The sequence below is a fragment of the Chenopodium album genome, chromosome 19, assembly GCF_948465745.1.
Source record: "Chenopodium album chromosome 19, dcCheAlbu1.1, whole genome shotgun sequence".
Taxonomy (NCBI): domain Eukaryota; kingdom Viridiplantae; phylum Streptophyta; class Magnoliopsida; order Caryophyllales; family Amaranthaceae; genus Chenopodium; species Chenopodium album.
Window position 1 is genome coordinate 10550397 of NC_137852.1, and position 24713 is coordinate 10575109.

Consider the following 24713-nt stretch of genomic DNA (forward strand, 5'->3'; position numbering starts at 1 on the left):
TGTTTTTCGTTATATATCCTGAGCAAATTTCCGTGATACCCGGTTGAAGGTTAGGATCGGAATTATACTTTTGAGAAAGTGATCCCGTTCACGCCTCGAATATTTTTCAGTTAATTTCATTTGCAATTTTCTTTGTGACCCTTGTAAACACAAAATCCCCAACAAATAGAGGGGTTGCATTGAATGAGGGACCAGTCCTCCCCTGTAGATTGTTCACATACAAGTCTTTCCATGAAGCTCCCTGCAACTCAAGTGTTAAATGAAAACAGAACATCCCTAGATCTGCTGAATTCGACTAATCAACTGTCTACTAACATCCAGCCTTAAGATTTGACTAAAATTTATAACTGAATTTTGCCAAACAAAATTAAAATTTTATAGTCAACAGAAATGATCTTTGCTTAATCTATATTTACTAATAAAATATTTTCCAATTCCCTGTTTCATTTGGCTACCCACTTACAATGTATCTTTGTAAGATTTTTTTTTAATCATTTAATAGTATATACTAAATACAAATCAATATATGGCTTATAAACAAATGAAACAATTTTTTTTTTTTCCTTTGGTTTTTGCAAGCAACAACAATTTACCTTTGTAAGACTTCATGAGTTCATAACCTTCAGTAAGGTTAGCCCTATTCCTTAACAGTTGGGCAATCATGTAAGAATTATGCAACTCTGTCTTAAAAAACTCAGCGACAAATTATTTACATACAAATGATGCAACTTTGTCTTAAGAAACTCAGCAAAAAGAAAAATCCACAATAATGTAGGTAAGGATGCCACTTCAGTAAGAATTACGTTACATACTACTCACACAATTTCGTTACAGCAACTTGAGATTTGTAGTAAATTAAAAGAAGACATTTCGTTGAACAGGGGGTGGGCATTGTACAAGGGGGAAGAATGAGTTATTCATATTTATTTACAAAAAACAAAGCAAATACACCAAATTCACAATACAGATGAAATTTCGATAGTTTACCGGATGAAAATGGAAGGGATGTGTTGAATGTGGGGTCAATCCTCTCCAGTTGATTCTTGGCATCTTTCTTTTAGGCGTGCTGAGAAGCCATATGCTCTAAGTTCCCTAAGACAGGTGAGTTTGGACATCCAATTCGGCATTGATTCCATTTCTTTGCAACCCCAAATGTAAAGGTATTGGAGAGCAGTCAAGTGGCTTATCCAATTCGGCAAATTCGGCATATGAGAGACTGAGGTAAACGTCAAGGAGAGAAGGGAGTGACAAAACGGAAGCTCTCTCACTGCGGCTACCATTGATAGACTTGAATTAGAGCTATATTGAATATCCAACACCTTCAAGGCAGAGAGACATGCAAAACTCTTCATATTAGCTTTATTCGCACCACTCTGAAAACGCAGAGAATCAAGCCATGCCAAGTTGTCTATTCTCACCTCCTTAAGATTGGAAACAATGTTGATTATTTCCAATCTATCATTGAAATTGGTTAAGTATAGCCAATTTATTGCAGGACACTCCAGAATACCAGTTAGGTTTGGGCAATTCTCTACCATTAATGTTTCCAATCGAGGAAGCCATAAATGTCCCAAATACTGCAAATTCAAACAATCTTCAAATTTCATAAAATTAAGATTGGGGAAAATGGTTGCCAAGTTATCTTCCCTGACCCAATTTGGTATTCTCACACCTCGATATCCTTCCACTACTAAAAACGTGAGATTAGTATATTTTGGTTGCAACGCTTCCATCATTGCTTCATCATACTCCTCCCTGCCCTTTACATCCTCATCACCAACAAATGATAAGCTTACTTCTTTGAGATGTTCCTTGTTACCAAGGCACCCTCCCTCCCTTCCTCCATTTATCTTCTTATAAGTATTTGTACTTGTTTTCATAAATTGGATTCTGATATCAATAAAACCTCTAAGGTTTGTTAAAGCTTTTAGATCTTCCAGCTCATCAAACACCTCTTTCGTACTTAGACTCATTCCTCCCACTATAAACGTATCAAGATTGTGAAGGCAAGTTAACATACCCATGCCCCTTGGCATATATTTCAGCTCATCAGAATCACCTAATTGCAAGATCCTCAACTTTACCAGCTTTCTCAAATCCTTTGGCAACACCTTCAATTTACAAAATGATAAAACTAAAGTCTGAAGATTATATAGTTTTGTAATTGATTCAGGAAGAGCTTCTAATTCATTATTGTCTCCGAGGTCTAGATACCTCAAATGTATTAGATCACCTATTGAGCCTGGTAAACTCTTGATATTTGATCTACTCAAGTCCAAAGCCCTTAAATACTTCGAATTAGCTACTAATGCATTTACATAAAACTGATCGAGATTCTTATCTGTATAAAAATCTTCAACTTGAAGATATGAGCGTATGTGGGTCTTATTGGAAACAAATTTTGAAGATTCACTTTGTGTAAGAGAGAGATGTCGTACCTTTTTGTCTATATCCCCATCCATGCTTTTTATTGTGCAAATCTCCTTTCCCACCACTTCTTGAGCGACATCATGCATTAAATCATGTATCTTACATGTAGTATGATTATTAAGATCTTTCTTCACATCTTGGAAGAAACATCTCTGCAACAAGATTGAGAAATATTCCTCAGCAAGATCTTCCAGTCTCTGCAGATCATTAAATGGGATGTAGCCTTGTGCAATCCAAAGTCTTATCAATGTCTCCTTCCTTATCACATAATCTTTAGGGAATATTGCGCAGTATGCAAAACATGTCTTTAATGGAGATTCAAGCTTATAGTAGCTAAGCTTCAATATAGGCAAAATGCTAATTTGGCTTTCTTCAACTTCAGCTAATCCCAGCTTCTGAATTGAAAGCCACTTATTTTTTTCTTGACCATAGAGAAGACTTCCTACTACTCTGATTGCAAGAGGGATATTAGCACATCCCTTAACTATATTTTGACCAATTTTGACCAAGTCTTCGGGAAGGTCTGAATGATGTGATCCAAATGCTACTTTTCTAAATAAGCACCATGCATTTTCATTTGACAAGCCTTGCAGAGCGAGCCTTGGACCATATCTTATGATTTCTACAGTCCGTAGTGAACGTGTTGTAACCACAATCCAACTTCCTCTTTGACCATCCATCAAATATTTTGTCAGTGTATGCCATTGCTCATAATTTTCAGTCCACACATCATCCAAAACAAGCAAGTATTTAGTTCCAGCAAGTTTTTCTCGAAGTTGGCTTTGCAAGCCATCCATGCTACAACCCTCAAACATCTTATGATTCTTATGTTTTGTAGTTGAAGCTAGAATCTTACTCAGAACACCCTGTACATCCAGCGATTTCGGGTCTTCATCAGCGACACAAGTCCACAACTTCAACGGGAATGCAGATGTGACTCTAGCATCGTTATACGCAAGTTGGGCAAGCGCTGTTTTTCCCAACCCTCCAATCCCCACAATAGAAAGGAAAGAAACATTTTGTTGAACATTGGAATCGAGCAACACACCAACGATCTTCTCCAATTCAAGCTCTCTTCCAATGATATCAGCTTCATACACATAAGAACAGGTCTCAAGCCTTCGATTCTTAATAGGCTGAGGATCAATGCTCAAGCTGAAGCGTTTGTCATCAGCAATAGCATCCAGCTTGTTCTTGATCTTCTTAACCCCCTGAGTCATACTGTAAGCAGTACCAAACTTGGTGAAAAGAGAAAGCACACGGACCTTGATACCCTTGGAGAGCTGCTTCCGCTCAGCAAGAGTGACAAACTCATCGAAGAGATCATCGGCTTCATAAACAGCATCCTTGAGTTCTTCAATATAGAGCTGTTCTTGTTCAGACAGCTCTTGCTTAGTCTCAGCATCCTTGAGCACAGCTTTGATTCTGACGACGGTGGCACGGAGTTCATCAAATTTGGATTTGTAGCCAGCAATGGAGCATATCTCATTGAGCTGAGGACACTGCAGCGCTGCTAACAAGGTTTGAGCAACAGACATGACTGTTCCAATATCCATTTTAGGCAGCAGAATAGAGACAGAGAAAATGAGAGTGTGAGAGAGAGAGTTTTGTGAGTGAAAGAGTAAAGGAGAGTGATAGTGAATATACAATACCGAACTTGATGGCTTTATTAGGAAGTCAATCTTGGAAGTCTTAAAAAATGATCTGAATTACCTGCGAAGCATATGGGGCTGCTTACAAGAAGGTGGTCCTTGTGTGAAAATTGCAATTTTTTCCAAAATAAAAGCATCTTCAATTGGTCAATTTAAAATTTGTAAGAGGAGTTGGTAGAATTCTGTGCAATACCAAATTAAAAAAATGAGTGGGAATGGTTTTAGTGACTCCAATTCAACATGATATCCGCATTTCATGGCAAGGTTCTACTAACTAATCTTGGTCTATGATTAAATAATGGAACAACGACTCTATTTTCAACAACTTTGTGAATAATGAAATGTAACTTTAAAGCAACTTAGTCTAATAAATAATCTTTGTTTTGATATGGCTCATCTTTCTCTTGGTTAGCCATATATTTTAGTTGTTCCAGAACAGATGGATCATGTGTAGGCATGGTGGACCACGTGACTTGTTCTTCCCCATGAAGTTGCAATTTTAATACAAAGTAAAAATAAAAACAAAGCAAACTTCTCTTCTCGAAAATAAACTATTGTGATAACATGTGATATGTGAATAAGAAATGGTAATTAATAGTTAAAGAATGAGAAATCATACCCAATTCAAGTCTAAACATGGTGAAACAACTACTGAGGATTAATCTCCCTTATTATTGGGTTTATTAATTCAAACCAACCCATCTATCACATGAAGCTATTTCAACTCAACAAATGTTATCATTTTGACAACAGATGGTGTGCATTATACGACTCGGTGATATAGGATGATCAAGATAATTGGGAAAATGATTATGGATTTTTTGGTGAAGTTACTGATTATTTACCAAAAAAATAAATAAATAAATAAATTGACATATAAGTGATATAACTGTGGGTTTCATAATAGATTTACTATTTTGACTTTTCAACTTTCTAACGCACTAATTTGAACGCTACTTTTTGTACACATTAATTTGATAAAAAATATTTAAATCTACGTAATTATACACAACACTTACATGTGTCCCTAACATATGAAGGAAAAACACAGACATAAACCGAGTTTGGCCAACTGATCAAGCTCAAAGTCCCCAGCTCCAGTTTCAGAAAATTCAGAATCATCTATCACAGACATGAAGCAATTTCAACACGAAACGAGGGAAAATTGTACTGTGATCATCAATATGAGTTTGGTAGTGTGCATTATTTAACTGAGTGAATTTGAGGGAATTACGAATGGAAAGTGAGGATGATCGCATTATAATGTACTCCATAGTAAATATCAACAAAATCAATAATCTGAAATTCTGAAGTATAAAGGAATCAAAAGAAACTCAATAGCACCTGAAACTTGGTAGCAAATGTTGTTATTTTGTCGAACAGGTTGTGTGAATCATATAACTTGGTGAATATAGAGAATTGGGAAAATGAGTAGGAGTTTGATTTTGGTGAGTTAGGAGGCCAGCACTCCAGCCCTTCTGAAAACAGGATAGCATACTTAGCATGGACTATACATACTCTATGCTTTAATCCTTTGATCATGTGTATATTCTATGCTAAGAAAGAAGTATGCAAGAAAATATTCAAATACCACGATTCAAATTACAGAAGTTCTTGACAGACAGCATACCTGCTGGAATTTTTCTACTTCTCAAGCACACAACACATAAACTGAATCTTACATATCACCTTAGAAGGATCTGTCAGACTGTCGTGGCCTATCTACTGCAAGAATCAATACACTCACAAAAAGGTTTATAATTTATATATATCTCATTTTCTCAAAGTAGTGATTTAAATAGGGGTATCTGATGTACAATTCTACAGTGTCGTTACACTTCATATGAAAGGATTTGGCTGGAAATGAATTTTCTAGGTTTGGCATGTCTAGCAGTACACAAACAACATAGAACATAGTTACTAGACCACATTTGTTTGAAAAGCCTGTAACCTTCAAGGCATATGACAGTAGCAATTAAAATACTAGCATGATTGCATTTTTCATTCTAGAAATATAAACTTGACCATTGGTATAAACCATAAGAAATTAGAGCAAATTCAACAGCACCTCACAATTCATCCAATCACATGAGTGTGTAAGAAAAAACGTAACTGCCATATTTAGGAAGGTTCTACTCAAAAGCAAGCTAAGGAATTTTGATCGTAGCGTGATACAACAATATAAACATTACAAGTCTCTTTTGGGAAAACAGCAATCTGTCTTCAAGAAACTTGGCAACACTTAATTTCACACTCATGTACAGAACAAGAAAGAATGAAACATTAGAAAGAAAAATATACTTAGCTGTCATACGCTCCCCAATAGCCAACATCAGTAACGCAATGAGTGGAGACAAGGCTCTCCAAGAAGCTGCATTCAACCCCCAAAACATCTGGACTGCCATGAACTATGATATCCTTGAAAGTCCTTTTTCCAAATTGAACATATCCATTCCTCAGCAGTGGTCTCCTCATGTATCACCAGCACCATTTGTTCCCTAACAAAATATAGCCCTATTCACTTCTTCATAACCAAATATCAAGAATTTAGTCCAACACTCCTCGATACCATATTCTTTATCATCCAGGCAGCATTTACACACCCATTGCCAGGAACTTTGTAGGAAACCCACAAAATTACCCTCCAAGCAATACAAGACAATCAAACACAAGCATTTTCCGAAAAAAATCAAGCAAAAACTTCTCTCCATCAACCAAACAAAGGTGTGGCACTTTGAGAGACTTATCTTCCTTAACTAGACTCACAACATCAATGAGCTAGTTGTATTTCAAGTGATGCAGCAACTGCATATCACCAGACTCTTCAATCTTTTCCTCAGTCTAAGGAACAAAGCAAGGATCGATCCTCCATCCGCATATGTTTATTTTGTTTCTTTCATTGTGAAAGTTCAAAACCAAGTTTACAAACATGAGCGCTAACTAGCAGCCAAATAACATGCAGCAATTTGATTACCAGAAACACCAAAACAATGCAAGAGAAATGCAGCATAAGCAAAAAAATATGTTCTACACAAGCTTCTCCACGACCAAGTAGCTACTTACTAACTTAGCTTTCTTCCAAAGCTTCAATATTCTAAACGAGGCGAGACAAGGCTCTCCATGAAGGTCCCTCCAACACGAAATCCATTCGGGATGCCATGAACTACAACGTTCTTAAAAGTTCCTTCTTCTAAATTATAAATCACCAGTTTCTCATCAGCCGTCTCCTCGTCCTTCACAAGCACCACTTGTTCCTTCCCCAACAAACACACTGGCCTGAACTCCGACTTCTCGTGGTCAATGATTGTTAATTTGGTCCAAGACTCTTCCACACCATATTCTTTCATCACCCAAACATCAGTTTCACAACTTCCACCCAAATGAAACATACAAAGACACCCACCAAGCGCCACAAGATGATCAAACACAAACTTCTTCCTATCAACCGAACTAGGTGGTGCCACTTCGCGAAACCTCTCTTCCTCTAAATCAAATGCTACAATAACAGACGAGTAATCCAACGTCTTACTAGCAAGCCAATGAATACACCCACCAACAAAAACCCCTGAAGTAAGATGACCAACAGCATGATCATACGGAGAACTCTCAGCTCTCTTCCAAGTATCATTTCTAACAGAGTACACATTAACAAACATCTCAGTACAATCAGGTTCATGCTCATTATCAGTGTCATAATACGAAAGCGTAACAACCTTATAATCTTCACTAACTGAATCATACCCAAGTCCATACATAGTAAAACTAGTATGATGATCAAGAGCATACGGCGAACTCGGCAACTCCTTAACCGCCCTCGTTGTCGGGTTTACCAACAACATAGTGCTTTCCTCGTCACAAACAAAAACTAACCCATCACAAGAACAGAGATTATTAACAAGGGTGGAACCAAAACGAAGATCATCAAAACAGAGCTTGGTAGCAAAAGTGGTGATTTCGTCGAACAGGTGGTGGGCATTACTCAATTGGGTTAAATGCAGGGAATGGGGTTCCTCAGAAACAAGGATTAGTGATTGATCATGGTTAGGAAGACATTTGGTTCGATAAAGGTGGGTTTTGATGAAGTGGGGTTGCGTTAGAAGAGATTTCCATGGTTTTGAAACACACCGAAATCGGCCAATGGATTTAGCAGGTAGTCGTGAAAGTATGTCAAATAAGATGTCATCTTGATGGATCATCTTTGGGAAAACTGGTGGCAATCTCCCAAAATCAATAAGAAGTGTTGAATTTTAGATAACTGAATGAATCATATCAAATAAATAGTGAATATGAAATGCTAGTAAATCTTTGTCAGTTTTGCAAACACAAACAGCTAAAAAGGATGGCAGTTGATTCAAGACTTACCCAGACCCTGTTGGACCCTACCTTAAAATACAGGTTTGGGTCTTATTGTTTATATAAACCGCTACAATCAACTAAACATAATTTAGTTCCACCACTTTTTTAGCTGACACCATTTGAGTTTTGCACTATTCGTAAACTACACTTTGACTATCGTTTGTCATTTATAACTACGATAAAACATACAATCATGTGAGACCTTGTTTGAATCGTTTCAATGTAAATTTAATTTAAAATGCACTTATATGATTTTATAATATCGATAATGAGAAATATTAATCGTTAAAATAGTACATTGGCAAGTGTGATAATAAAAAGATGTTAACTAAAAATGGTGGTAGCATATTATAATTAATATAAAATTAAGTAAATTTGGTCACAAATCACAATGACACCACATATTTATTTTTTTTGGTTCAATCAATGACACTACTCCCTCCATTTTAAAATATTTGCTCCATTTCTCCATGTGCGGGGTTTTAAAATAAATTGAAAAAAGTAATAAAATATGGAGGTAGTGGGGTTGGTGGAAGAATTAAAAATTGTAAAAATCAAAAGTAGTGGAGAGAATTGGAGGAGAGATAATATGAAATTAATAAAATATGATTCATGGTGGATCCACTAGATAAGAGAAATTAATTAAATATTATAAAGCTTTATAAATAAGGAAATGAAGCAAGTACTTACAAACGGAGGGAGTATTTATTAACGGGATGCATACAACAACATAACCTATAGTCTAAGGTCCATACAACACCAGACATATATAGCCATATGTGTATAGGTTGATATAAATTAGGCTGGAAGTTGGAGAATCCTCCATAAACAATTGTCATGTGAGATTTTGTTAAAATTGTTTTAATAAATAGTTTTTCAATGTCTATTTTTTATTCATTGGTAGGTCTATATACCACATAAACCTTTTCATTACGCGACCTCACCCACTTAAATTATCATTATACCACATGGCTCCCCCTTTCATTTGTTTCTCTTAATATCACATATTTTTGAGAAACCAGAATTGGAGGAAAGCTAGGCATTTAATTTACAAATGCATAACAAGGGGTATTCATGTAATTATACATATGTACAAACGATTGCATATTCTGGTATCATTCATTGGATGATCAAATGGTACCACTGAATATACAGTGATACTATATATGCATATATTGGTATTATACATGCTAAATAGTACCATTGTACCACTGAGGATTCAATGGTACCATATAAACTTTCAGTTGAACAATCAACATGTGGTCCCCCATCACGTGATATAATCCAACTAAAAAATAGGTGGGGTTCACCTACAGGCCTCTCTTTTCCTATCTCTCTCATCTTTTCTCTCTATATCATGTGTTTTAATAATATTTTAATCAATGTTATGCATTTACAAATGCCTAACTTTTCTTCCTTTACAATTCCTCCACATTTTTAAGGAAAAAAGTTCTCTATAAGATTTGAACATGCAACCTAAAATTCTAGTGATTGTCCTACCACTAAAGTTAGATGCGATATTTTATACAAAATATTATCTTTTGAATACAAAATACTTATACGAATAACAAATTTGATTACAAGAAAATTGAGTAAGGTAAAAAGTATATCAATAATCAACCGTGGCCCATGTATGTTCCGGGGCATCGCCTGAATTGGTGGGCCCAAATACTAGTTGATGGTTAAAATTATGCAATAGTTGGCAAGCAAATGTATTAAATAATGAAGCAAGTCAAGTTAAATACTCCCTCCAATCCATGTTAAATAAATGAAACTTTTCACTTGTGCATGTATGCCATTACAAAACATCGTCAAAAAATATCTTTAACTATCAATAAGTAAAATTTATAACATTTTAACATTAATAAACTATTCATTAAAACGACTCTAATAAGCACACACATGACTATATTTATTCTTACGTATAAATCTCAAACACTAGTCAAAGTGAATTAGACTAATAGAACAAAAAGTCTACCTTTTATTTATTTAAACACGAAGAGAGTAAAAAGTTAAATATCCAAGAAAATACATCTTTAAGGCCCTGTTCACTTCACCTTAAAAAATATAATATTAAGTTAAAATAATTGTTAAAACAATTTCAGTTCAGAAAAATAAGTTCACTTTAGTAAAAAAAAATAAGTTCACTTTAGTAAAATTCAATAACTATAAAGAAGAAATAAAATAGAAAATCAATAAAAATCATTTTAGTTCAGCAAAAATAACTTCAGTTCAGTAAAAATAATTTCAGTTTAGCAAAAATAATTTCAGTTCAGTAAAAATATTTTAAGTTTAGCAAAACAATTTCATTTCCGTAAAAATAATTTCAATTCTGCAAACAATAAGAAAGTGAACGGGGCCTAAATATAAAAATTTAAGATCATGTGTAAACTTATTGTATCAGTCTTGATAAATAATTTCAGAATATCAATGGTAGTTTATAATTTATACTATTGATAGTTAAGATTGATAAATTCAGCATCGGCATATGCTGCAATCAAATTGGAACACTTCAAAAATTGAGGGAATATACAAAGATAGAAGCAACTTAACACATTCAACTATCCCAATTAGGACTAGCGGCCTGTTCACGTTACTAAATTGAGCTGAACTGAACTGAATTGATTGGAGCTAAACTGAACTGAACTGAACTAATTGGAGCTGAACTGAACTGAGCTGAAATGAATATTTTATGAGAGAAGGAAATTAGGAGTTGAACTGAGCTGAACTGAACTGAAATTAAGTAAATGTGAACAGGCCCTAAGGTTATTTTAGCGATAAACAGATTAGATAGATAGATTATACCTTGTCTTTTAATTTTTCGTTCAGTTTTTTTTAAATACTTATATCATTAACTTCATTAGTATATAAAATTACAAAAAATTTACTCCCTCCGTGTTTTTTTTAAGTGTTACACTTGCCCAATCCGGCCGTGTTTTAATAAGTGTTACACTTCTTTTTTGGCAAAAAGCTACATTAAAATATTATATCTCTCTCCTCTCATTATCCCCACCCAAACTCACTACTACTTTTTTTTTTTTAATTATATCCCTCCTCTCACATTCATTACTTTTCAATAAACTATTAACTCCACTATCTTTGTTTTACAATTTTTTAATACTCCAACTACCCCACTTACTTCTTATTTTATTTAAGTCAATTAAATTGCCTAAAACACTACTAGAAAAGGGTCATTTCCGACAGAAAAATTCCGTCGAAACCACCCCAAAATCCGTCGAAAAACACCTTTCCGACGAAATTCCGTCGTAACCGGTTGTCGGAAAAGCCTTTGTAGGAAATTTGTCTTTTTCCGACGAAAATTCCGTCGGAAACATTTTTCCAACAGAATTTCCGACAGAATTTTCCGTCGAAAAATTTTTTTCAGCACCAAGAAAATCCGTCGGAAATTCCGTCGGAAACGCTTTTTAAGAAATTAAAAAAAAACGCCGCGCCACCACGGCACGGCGTATCAACCACCACCAACCACCAACTACACCCTTACTCAAACATCGAACCACTGCCGCTACCACCCACATCAAACAATCGCCACTACACCAGCCCTAACTCCCCACCACCAGCCTACACCACAAACCCCCTAACCCATATCCTTAGCCCCCCTAACTCGTCCTGTTCCACCACCCACACCACCAAAACCCCTATCCACCTAACCCTAACCCACACAAACGAGCCAGATCTACCACCCCACCTAAGAAAACCACCCCACCACGCACCTAAAACCACCACCACCACCAAAACAAAGTATCACAACCCAAAAATTAAATAAAAAAAAAAAAAAAAAAAAAAAAAGAAAAAGAAAAAGAAAGAAAGAAAAAAAATCAAAATCCCAACCCAGCACCCAGAAACCCGAAAAAGATCCCAACCCAACACCCAGAAACCCGAAAAAAATCCCAACCCACCTCACCCTAAAATACGACCCACCCTCCTAACCGACCCAGATCTGACCAAACCACCATGGCACCAAGGCACCACAACCACACCGAAAAGCCAACAACCGAAAGTATTAAAAAAAACAAAAAAAAAAATTCAAGACTCGAATAACATACCTTATTAGTTGAAAAAATTTGCTTTGAATTCTTGAATTTGGTTTAAATAGGCCAAATTCGACCACAAAAAGTGTAGATCTACACTTTTCATGGTCGAATTTTACCATAAAACCATTAGTTTCGGCCATGGAAAACACCAATTAAGATAATAGAAATGAGGAAATAGATGAAAGAAGGAGAAGATGGTGGAGAAAGAGATGGAGGATAAGAGAGGAGCAGAAGAGAAAGAGAAACTGGAGAAGAGAAGGGGCGGAGGAAGAGAGAGAAGGGGCAGAGGAAGAGAGAGAAAGACAGGGGCAGAAGAGAGAGAGGATGGAAATGAAATGAAGGAGGAGTTTAGGCCTATAGGGTTTTAAAAAAGGGCTGAAATTTTTTGTATATATATAATTTTATTCCAACGGAAAATTCCGTCGGAAATTTCCGACGGATTTTAATTCCGTCGGAAATTTAACTTTCCAACGGAAAATTCCGTCGGAAATTACCGACGGAATTAAAATCCGTCAGAAATTTAACTTTCCAACGGAATTTTCCGTCGGAAAGCATATTTTTTCCGACGGATTTATTTTGTTGTAAATTTACGACGGAATAAAAATCCGTCGGAAATTCTGATGTTTCCGACGGAATTTCATGTCCGTCGGAAGCATTCTGTCGGAAATGACCCTTTTTCTAGTAGTGAAACTATGTGTTGGTCAAACTGTAATACTTAAAAAAACACGGAGGGAGTATGTGAATGATGTGATAAATGATTTCTAATAAAAACAATAATACGAGTAATAAAACTTCCAAATCTTAATACTTACCTCCCTTTTTGTAGTTGACATCTATTCATTTTTAGAAAGTTTATTTTTACAAGTAGTTGATACATTTTCTTTTTGGGTAAGTTTTATATTTTGAATTTATTAATGTACCTCACTTGCTATAACATTATCTCTCATTCTCTTCCTCTCTTTAACATACGTAGTAAGTGCCTAAATTAAACGCGTCAACTAAGTAGAAAAGGAAGGAGTATCTTTTAATTTTGGGTTTTTCTATATAGTAACCCTGTTAGTTTCGCTTTTTTACGTTGTGCCCCAACATATATCAGTCTATATATACACTGTAACCCCTATATACATTTTGTTTCGATACGATAACCTTGTCGTTATCCTGCCGTCAAAAATTTTGTTAGTAGGGCCCACTTCAATTTATTAATATTTTCTTAATCAATTTGCGCGCTATAAAATGTTCCGTTAAAGGTTTTGGGGGCTATTTTGATCCTTAAGATATTCCAAATTGAACTCAGATTTTCCAAAAAAACCATGTAAATGCCTCGTTATAAGTATTAAAACGTGAACACATAAATTCAGACATTACTTTTTTTTTTTAACGGAAATCCAGACATTACTTAATAAGCAAAACGAAGCATTTAAGTTATTTTTTGCCAAATCTGAGCTCAATTTGGGTACTTAAGGACCAAAATAGCCCCAAAAACCTTTAATGGAACATTTTCCAATGCGCAAATCAATAAAAAAAATTAATAAATTGAGAGTGAGCCTCACTAATGGAATTTTTAACAGCGGGATAACGACAAGATTACCGTACGGAAACAAAATGTACATTCGAGTTACAGTGTGAAAAGTGATATATGTTGAGGCACGACGTAGAAAAGTGAAATTAACAGGGTTACTATATAGAAAAATCCTTTAATTTTTTAATCACTCAACTCACTTTAAATAAAATATAGTCGTAATGGTCTAATGGACATGGGAATCACTTATTATCCAAATCCAATTCATCAAACTTCTGAATCGAACTCATTCTCATTTTCCCAATTCACATCACTATTCGACAAAATAACATTTGCCACCAAGCTAGCTCAGGTAATTTGCTTTAGCTAGCTTCCATTGCTCCATCCTTTTAATTCAGTTCAGGTAGTATTTTTTTTATTTTAATTTTGATTTAACTATATACTTTTATTTATCTACTGCTAGAAATGCTAAGCTAGGAATGTCCTACGTTTGTGCTGCGAAATGGGATGCTGCTCATTTGAGTTATTTAACTACAATCACCATACATTATGTTTTTGCAAAAAAAAAAAAAAAAAAAATTAAAAAAAAAAAAAAAAAAAAAAAAATAGGGCCATCCAAATTTCTAATTAACAAGATTGTTATTTATTTATTATTATTATTTTTTTTTTTTTTATTTTTTTTTTTTTGAGGGAGGATGGTCCAAAATATAGATGTCTCCTTACATTTAATTAGACTGCCTTCGGAGGTAAATCCTATGAGACATGGAGAGTGATTTAACCTACCAACTCTTCACGAAATCAATTTTCCATGTAAGTTTCTCCACGAATGCTAAATACCAACCGAGCCAGAGTGATGAGTATGTTATTTCCTAGGAAGTTAATGAAGGAGTTATGTCTTCGTCGTGTGCAATTACTAGATATATAGTTGGATCAAATTATGGAGATAATTAAGTCCGGACATTTGGGTCGTTATTTTGCCATAACTAGAGGTACTTACGATCTTTGGACTAGTAAAATAGGCCAAAGCCCAATTGGACGGATCCTATAAGGTCACACAAAGGGGCTAGATCGAGCATTAGAGGACGAGGCCCATCATGGGCCTCATCACTCTAGGTGGCCGGCCATAAGGGGATTAGAAGAGGGTTTTGGGCCTCAAGCCCTACTCTAATTATAATGAGATTATAAATAGACCAGGTGCCTAGGTTTGCATGTAAGGTTTTTACTGATCAATTAGATCAAACCCTAATTAGCAAACACGAAACCAACCCCTCTCATACTCCCTCTCTCACGGCTCTCTCCTCATCCCGGCGCCGGTGGTGTAATCCCCCGTATTTTTAAATATATTATTAATGAAATTATATTTTATTCATAATATTTATTTGTATTTTTTTTCGGATTTAATTTCAAAAGTTTCAAATTATTTTTGGGTTTGATGAACGATTTTATTATACAAAACTTTTTATGAACTTTTTTTCAATAATTTATGTCCAACAAACAAACCAAACCCACTTTCCTTTCTTAATTGGCCCATTAATTTTATGAGGCCCAATCTTAAAACTAACCCTACACCACTCTCTCTCCTATAAATACCCCATACATCCCCAAAATTTCCCACACAAAAAGGTTAGTCTTATTTTCATCCTTCTTTGTTTCATTATTTTGCTTAATGTTAATTTAATTGTTTTGGGTTTTGATTTTAGTATAAAGATTATATTTTTAGTATTAAATTATATTTTAATGGTATAAAGGTTATAAATTTCAGATTATACTTATGTTATAAATTTCATATTTTATGAATTATAAACCTAGGGTTTCAATTTATTGAAAATCATGATTTTAGGGTTTTTATGAATAATTGATTTAGGGCTTTTATAGTAATGATGTTTTGAAATTTTGGTGATTATATTACTAATTAGTTTCCAGATTATTTTGAACACGTAAATTCGTGTTTTAATGTTTATATTTCGGTTCGTTAATATTAATCCCGTTTTAAACCCGATCAGGTTCTGAACTCATCCGATTTTGACAAAAAAGTAGTGTTTTCCATGTGGAAACGATGTTTTAATAAAGACTCACTACCATTGGTAGTGAGCACCACCACCTCGTGGCCAAATTCTGCCTCTAAATATGATTTTCGGGCAGTTTTTCATTTTTAACGAAGTTTTTTATGCTTAAAATTTTATCCTTGATTTTGATTAATAAAATTAATTATTTTTAAAGTTAATTAAGCATATAAATATGTTTTTTTTATTTTAATAAGTTTTTCATCATATTATATTGTTGGAAATTACTTGGGATAGTAATATTAATTGTTGGTTGTTTTCTAGGAAGTGATTATTCCCTAGGAGAATTTTAAGTGATTAAAAGTGGCTCAAAGGATTGTTTGTACGAGGTACGTACATGTCTACTTCGTTATAAGTAGTATCATGTTTAGGTACTAAAAGAAAAGAACTTAGTTTCATGATTAGGGAACACTTGGATGGAAATTGTTTGGTTACACATTGATTTAATTCATGTGCTTATGTTTATGAAACACGTTTTTGGTGAATTGATTATGTTTGTATGGAATTATGGATGCAAACATGTTGAATTATATTGGATTAATTGTTTGTATGGAATGTTGATACAAACATATTTTATTGGATTGGTTTGTTAACGACATTTGGATTATTAAAGGATTGGAATTGAATGATTTAAGTGGAATGAATTTATTAATTATTCCACAAGGTTATTATTATTTATTTATTACTCAATCATAACTTGTTAGTATGTTGAGTAAAGGTGGATTAAGCCGAAATGGCTAGGTGAGTTGACTATGTTCAACAATTTTGGATAATTTGGAAGTTTAATGGAATTAAAGGTTAATTTGTGATGTGATCACCATTGTCCTAAATAAGATTAAAAACGAATTGATGTATGATTGTTATGTATGGTCTTCTTGATTGAGTCGGCTATTAATTAAAATTGTAATCACGTAAAGTGAAACATGGATGAGCAATAAAACTCTGGAAAGCGTGCACTTCTAGAGTATTGACAATTATGGGTTGGGGTACACGGTGGTAGCCCGTGGCTTTTCGAGGCTTGTTTGATCAACATGTCCTCTTCTCTTTTGGTATTACATTTTATTTTATAATGAAAGTTAGATGGGATCCTAGACTAACTTTGTGAGAATGGAGTCGCGCCCATTCTTGCATCGCGCTAAACTTTTACTTCAAATGGTCATTTGGGACCTGGATTGGACAACCTGGTCTATTGCTTACTCCAAACTAAATTAAATTAATTAAATTGAATATGATGAGTCAAGTGTTTGGAATTGGTTAGTAAAGTATGTTGAGTCAATTGAATTGTCTAAGTGTGGAGACTTGATTAATGAATTCGTGTTGTATGTTTATTTACTTTAATTGATTGAGCATGCTAGGTTTTATACGTTGTAGCTTGTATGTACTCAGCTTTGCTGATTGCGTGCTTTTGTGTGTGTTTTCTTTTGGTCATGGCCTTCGCCTTTCAATGACCCACCCTGTGATGATCCAATTATTACACTTGTATTATTGGGGAGCAGTATTACACAGGTTAGCTTGATGATGTGAAGTTCGGGGATTTGACATACGTATTGTCAAGGGATTGGTGTGATTGAGAGTATTCGATTCTTGTGTTGAACTTATTTATGCTTTGCTATTTCATTTATGTTTTGGACTTTGATTATTGGTATGGTTTTAAATAAGGGCCTTATATGGTTCCAATTTGTAAGCTTTGACTTATTCGTTTTCTAAACTGTGTTATTTTTAAAGACTTATGTTAGGTTTTCCGCTGCAATACTTTGATAAAGCCTTAACGTTTTAACACGTGGCGGTAACATGTCAATGGTTCTCCACTATTTTATTTAAAGTAAGTGGTTTATAAAAGGGAGAATTATTGGGGTGTTACAGGTGGTGTCTCGTGGTGGTGGTGGTTCGTGCGGTGGTCGGTTGTCCGAAAAGGTGGTGATCGCGGTTTTCCTCAATCACTCGACCAATCTAGTATTGGTGGACGGCTCATTCGAATCTCGTGGACTAAGTAGAGGAGCAACACTTGGGGCTCTATTCTCTCCCTGATTTGCCTGTCGAATAGCTTCGTGGAATTCACGCTTCAAAGGTATGATTATGTGTTTTGTGTGTTATGCATGTGATCCTTGGATTAGGTACTTTATTGAATATGATTCATATATGTTATTTCCGCTGCGTAGTACCTATAAACTCCTACAGTTAACACGTTAAACAACTTCTCCTTAAAAATTTGATTCTTATTTGATTCAAAGAAACACTTGAAAGTTTAAAGTTCTAGGCCTATTCAGCTTAATTTCAGTTCAGTTCAGCTCCAATCAGTCCAGTTCTTAATTTCCTTATCTCATAAACAATTCATTTCAACTCTATTTAGTTCAGTTCAGCTTAGTTTAGCTCCAATTAATTCAATTTAATTTAGTTCAGCTCAATTAAGATCAGACCCTAAAACTTGCCTACAAAATTATACAAAAAACTACACAAAGTACAAAAGTAAATGCATCTAGTTGTCTAATTTCAGAAAGAACCAACAATTTCAAAAAATAAAAAAAAAAAAAAAAAAGAAAGAAAGAAAGAAAGGTTGGTCCATCTTGTACAATTGTGGTTCATAAATCACTATCGTACATTTGTACTCCATGGTGTCTGGTGTGCAATTGTGAATAATTGACGGGGCAATAAAACAAGATGCTAGCTGCCTAGCTGGGTCAGTGAGGAAATAATTGAGATGTGGAAAAGATATGCAATTACCATTTTTTTTTTTTTTTTTTTTCATATTAACCTGAATTTAAATTGCTTAAAATTTAAAAGCCTATTAAAAGTTTGCTCCTTTCGTTTAGCCTTTGCGAAAAATTATTATGAATTTTCTTTATATCCTATGCCGGTTTGTGTATAATATTTTATCAAAGATATTTGCACATAGACGATAAATGTGTTGGATATTGTGTATTTGTACAATGTTCTAAACTTTAGTTGAACTACTTTAAAATAAAACACGCACATAATGCAACAATCTTTCGTTGTCTTGTTATTAATGTTATCATGTAATTAAACCATAACCCTTACATGGAGTTAAAAAGGTAAATAAACATTTTCAGAGGTATAATGGTCCGTGAAATATTTAGGGACACATTATGAATTTTTTTTTTAAATTAAATTAACTCGTTAGATTTTTCTTTTTACTGCACAATATGTTCATTGTGTTATACTCCGTAATTCGTTTTCCATAATCTCAATATGTATCATTATTGTTTCACATAAACTCAGTATCTGAATAAAATTGCTTGGTTTAAATTCTATGAACCTATTAAAAGTGAAAGTTAAAATACAACTTACTGAATACCACTCTGTAATAAAAGTGTCACCATTGATCAGTATTACCACTAGTGTGACTTTATTGATTCAATAATTGAAAAAGCAACTTTAAACATGGAAAAGATGAAGCAATTACAACATGGGTGGTCAGTGACTTTATTGATTCAATAATTGTGATGTCAATAATTGCTCAAATACAATTACTTGGATGGTATTTGGTTATCACCCCATTACTTTTACTGTCATCTTTCTTACACAAATTTCTGCAATCAATTCAACAATGGATGTTGGGACAATCCTTTCTGTTGCTCAAACTTTGTTAGCAGCATTGGATTGTGATCAGCTTAATAAGATTTGCTCCACTGCTGACTACAAATCCAAACTCAATGAACTCCGTCTCACTGTCAAAAGAATCGAAGCCGTGCTCAAGGATGCTGAGGCCAAGCAAGAGCTGTCCGAACAAGAACGGCTCTTTATTGAAGAACTCAAGGATGCTGTTTATGAAGCCGATGATCTTTTTGACGAGTTTGTCACTCTTGCTGAGCGGAAGCTGCTCAACCAGGGTATCAACGATCGTGTGCTTACAAAATGAGTCAGAAGGTTACGAAGATCAAGAGTAAGCTGGATGCTATTGCTGATGATAAACGCTTCAGCTTGAGCATTGATCCTAAGCCTATTAAGAATCGAAAGCCTGAGACCTGTTCTTATGTGTATGAAGCTGATATCATTGGAAGAGAAACTGATTTGGAGAAGATTGTTGGTGTGTTGCTTGATTCTAATGTTCAACAAAATGTATCTTTCCTTTCTATTGTGGGGATTGGTGGGTTGGGGAAGACTGCGCTTGCCCAACTTGTGTATAACGATGCGAGAGTCACAACTGCATTTCCATTAAAGTTGTGGACTTGTGTTGCTGATGAAAATCAGGAGCTGTTGGATGTAAAAGGGCTTCTTGGTAAGATACTAGCTTCACCTGCGGGGCATATCATGGATGAGGGTTATACCATGGAAGGGTTGCAAAACAAACTTCGACAAAAAATTGCTGAAAAAAAGTTCTTGCTTGTTTTGGATGATGTATGGACTGAAAGTTATGAGCAATGGCAAAATTTGAAGCAATACTTAATGGGAGGTCAGAAAGGAAGTTGGATTATGGTCACAACACGCTCACATCGAACTGCAGAAATCATAGGAGACGGTCTAAAGCATGAATTAGAAGGCTTGTCAAAAGAAGATTCATTGTGTTTACTTAAAAAAGTAGCATTCGGATCAGAACACTCAAACCCTCCCGAAGACTTGGTCAAAATTGGTGAAGATATTGTAAAGGAATGTGCTTTTGTCCCTCTTGCAATTAGAGTGGTGGGAAGTCTTCTCTTTGGCCAAGAAAAAAATATGTGGCTGAAAATTCAAAAGTTGGGATTAGCGCAAATTAATAGAAGCGAAAATAGCATCATACCTACATTGAAGCTGAGTTACTATCAACTTGAATCCCCATTGAGAAGTTGTTTCTGTTATTGTGCAGTGTTTCCTAAAGATTATGTGATGCAGAAGAATACATTGATAAGGCTTTGGATGGCACATGGCTACATCGTCTCATTGAATGATGATCCTCAGAGTCCGGAAGATCTTGGTGAGGATTATTTCTTGATCCTATTGCGAAGATGTTTCTTGCAAGACGTGAAGAAAGACGAAGAGGGTAATATTAGATCATGTAAGATACATGATTTAATGCATGATCTTGCTCAACAAGTTGTGGGAAAAGAGATTTGTAGAGTGGAAACCATGAATGGGGATGTAGACAATAAAGTTCGTCATCTCACTCTTATTAGACATACAAAAAATTTCTCTTTTACTAAACATAAGAGCCACTTACGTTCATTTTATCGTGCTGATATTAATCATAATCCTATATTAGAAGCATTCAAGATGGATCAGGTTTGTGTGGCTGCATTAGTAGGTAATTGGAAGTATATAAGGGCATTGGACTTGCGTCAGTCAAGAATCAAGAGTTTGCCGGGCTTAATAGGTGATCTGATACACTTGAGGTATCTAGACCTCTCATCAACTGGTCTAGAAGTTCTTCCGAGTTCTATTACAAAACTATATAATCTCCAGTTTTTAAACTTAAGATATTGTGGAGAATTGAAAGAATTGCCAAAAGATTTGAGCAAGTTGGTTAAGTTCAGGGTCTTGGATTTATTTTGTTGTTATGAGCTGAAGTATATGCCAAGGGGCATGCATAAGTTGAGTTGCCTTCACACTCTTAATTCGTTTGTGTTGGGAGACATGAGTTCAAGTAAGAATAGCTTACTTGAAGGGTTGGAAGATCTAAAAGCTCTAAGTAACCTGAAAGGTTCTCTTGATATCATGGTTCGATATATGAAGACAGGTTATAAAATAAATGGTGGAAAGGATGGTGGGTGTCTGGTGAACAAGGAGCATCTGAAAGAAGTGTTCATTGATTTCTCCAAGAATGGAAGAAAGGAGTATGAAGAAGCAATGATGGAAGAGTTGCAACCACATTTTAATCTCAAGAAATTTGGTATAAAGGGATATGAAGGTGTGAGAATGCCAAGTTGGGCAAGGGACAATTATAACTTGGCAACCTTTCTCCCTAATCTTGTTGAACTAAGTTTTCGTGATTGTCATCAATTGCAGTATTTGGGACAATTAGGACTTCCTCAATTGAAAATATTTGAGTTGTATAATTGTCCACACCTAACAGCTATACTGGAGTGTCCTGCATTGGAAGAGCTAGAATTAAATTCATTCAATGAAAGATTGAAAATAATAGCAATATCAGGGGGAGAGGCCTCATCTTATGAAATTGGTCCCAATTTAAGGTATGTTGGAATCGACAATGTGGCATGGCTTAATTCGCTGCCCATCAACTCTTTTCATGATCGTGCAGCACTGCTTTACATATATAGGGACAACAAGGTGGAAAGTTTGGGAGAAGCTATGGAGGTGTTTCGTAGCTGCTCAGCTTCACTGAAAAACTTGCGTATTGGTGATTGCGACAAATTGAAGAGTGTAGTACGTGGAGGTTTAGAGCATCTCTCTGCCTTGGAGGAGTTAGAAATTAGTGGATGCAATAATTTGAATGAATCAGAAGAAGTAGAGAGAGTATCCTTTTGTCAATCCCTTCGCACATTGAAATTGTATTGTCTTAGTGAGATAGTAGAACTGCCGAATTGGATACAGTACTTGTCTGCCCTCCAAACCCTTTATATTTGGGATTGCAAAAAAGTAGAATCAATGCCGAATTGGATGTCCAAACTCACCTCTCTTAGACAACTTACAATCAGTTATTGTTCAGCACGGCTGCAAGAAAGATGCCAAGAATCAACCGGAGAGGACTGGCCCCACATTCAGCACATTCCTTCTATTAGTTTCTGGCCCCTACAAGGATTATTAGCACCTCTGGTTTGATAAAGATCAGGTGAACTATTCAATGTTTTCATCTCTGTTGTGAAATTATTGTAGGCAATCAAATAATTACTTGTAGTGTATTTCTAGATTTAAAGATTGTATTGTTGTGTTAGTTTGTAAATGAAGAAGAATTACAAATTCCTGTTTTCTGTGATTAAATGATTTCTTTTACTGCAAATCTCAGCTATTACAGAACAAGTTTGCACACCACCTGATGCAATGATTTCTTTTGCTACTAATACTTGTTTCCTGTGATTTTCTTAATCTTACGATTTTAGGATGAAATGGGGTCTTGTGATGCGTTTATTATATAGCCTTGAGATCTATATGAGCTACTAATAATTAACCTAATAACATTGTTACCATTCTAAGTGATGCTCTTATGTTTTTATTTATCTATTTATTATTATTATTCAGGTTCTTGGGAATAAGTTGAGAATCTTCCTTATTGTGTATTGATGCTCTGGTTTATCTCAGGAAGGAAATGGTGTCCACGAATCATGTACTTATATCTCAATCAAGGACCCTGACTTGCTATTTTGGCTCTATACGTTTCTTGAAGACGGAGTTGCGACTAGCAAGCCATTCTCCTATCAGAAAATAGTAATGTTTCACTTTTGTATTAATACACTACTATCTGAATGTTCTTGCAATCCTTTCTGTTTTTTCTTCTTTTCCGGGTAGATTGTATGAGATTCTATTACATGTTTGCTAAGTTTTCCTCGTGCACTCTTGTGCAATAATGAAACAGTTGAGATGCTGATGAACATGCTTTGTTATCTTTCATATTAATGTTGTCATTCTAGTATTTTGATTCGATTGGTAGGACTAATTAACCCAATTAGTTAGTTGCATGCTGTTATCATTCTTACGACCAGAAGGTCCATGGGGGTTCGTTTTGTTTCTGAACCACTAGACCTCGTTCTGTTTCTGAAAAAAAAATCATATATTTGATATGCAGCTGTGTAGTGTAATGTGTACATTGTTAGATCCACCAGTGAAATCGAGTCTCTGCCAGGTTTATTAAGCTGTAAGTGTGATCAGAAGCGACAGTCCTAGAGACTTGGGCTCTTATGAGTTCTTCTAGAAATTTGGTTGATGGAACTTCTATGATGTCAAATAACATTAACTTTCATCCTAAAAATACCTACATGGTATGAGCAGCTTCTTAAAGATGAAATCAAGAAAAAAATACTCAAAGAAACAGCATATGATCCTGATGTTAAGCTATTTACAAGATTGCATGTGGCAAAAGGTTGAGTATCATAGAAACTACAAAAACATTATTTACAAGATGATTATGACAGCGATTTCTGATCAAGTTGCATTCTGATCAGGTTAGTTATTCAATCTTTCATACCATAATTTTTTAGAAGTAAATAAAAACATTATGTAGTGTAAATAAGAATAATTAGTGCATTTGTATTCTTAACTGTGTTGCTCGATCTGCTAGTTTGTAATGAAAGAAGAGTCACTCCATCTTTGATTCCTGTGATTCTCACCTATTTGACTAATATATGAAATCTTTTGCTACTAACCAACCTACCTCACTTATCATTCAAGATGTTTTCTCAATCCAATGATGAAGCAACTTCTTCTGATGGGTTGATTTTACTGTCTGGTGACTTAAATAAGCTGCAGCTAATAAACCCACAAGAAGTGATCTTCTACTGTTTTAAATCTATATGACTATGTTAATAAATTATAATGGTACTTTGAAGAGAGTTGCAAATTACCGATTCATTTACTCATTTCCCGTTCTTTTCGGTCACAGATTTCATTTCCAGAAAATTTTGGGCTTATATCTCAATTAAGGATCCTGCCTCAGCAGTTTTGACCTACTAGTACATGTTTCTTCAAGGCGCAGTTGCTGCTATTCTCCCATCAGAAACTTGTACTATTGTTTTATGACACTATTCCAGTATTCAAA

General features: G+C 34.9%; 3 protein-coding genes across 3 annotated transcripts; 1 reads left to right on the forward strand and 2 right to left on the reverse strand.

The window, feature by feature from the left end:
- Window positions 1-1022: 1022 nt before the first annotated feature.
- On the reverse strand, window positions 1023-3992 carry LOC145594000 (putative disease resistance protein RGA1). Its single transcript, XM_081650348.1, has one exon. It carries the CDS (start codon window positions 3984-3986, stop codon window positions 1023-1025), a length of 2964 nt encoding a protein of 987 aa, XP_081506474.1. The 5' UTR covers window positions 3987-3992.
- Window positions 3993-6243: 2251 nt separating this feature from the next.
- LOC145595179 (F-box/kelch-repeat protein At3g06240-like) lies at window positions 6244-8448 on the reverse strand. Its single transcript, XM_081651559.1, has one exon. It carries the CDS (start codon window positions 8276-8278, stop codon window positions 7169-7171), a length of 1110 nt encoding a protein of 369 aa, XP_081507685.1. The 5' UTR covers window positions 8279-8448; the 3' UTR covers window positions 6244-7168.
- Window positions 8449-19945: 11497 nt separating this feature from the next.
- On the forward strand, window positions 19946-24542 carry LOC145595957 (disease resistance protein RGA2-like). The gene is made up of 2 exons (XM_081652389.1): window positions 19946-22793; window positions 23261-24542. The coding sequence occupies exon 1, from the start codon at window positions 19946-19948 to the stop codon at window positions 22781-22783; it is 2838 nt and encodes a 945-aa protein (XP_081508515.1). The 3' UTR covers window positions 22784-22793; window positions 23261-24542.
- The last annotated feature ends 171 nt before the right edge of the window (window positions 24543-24713 follow it).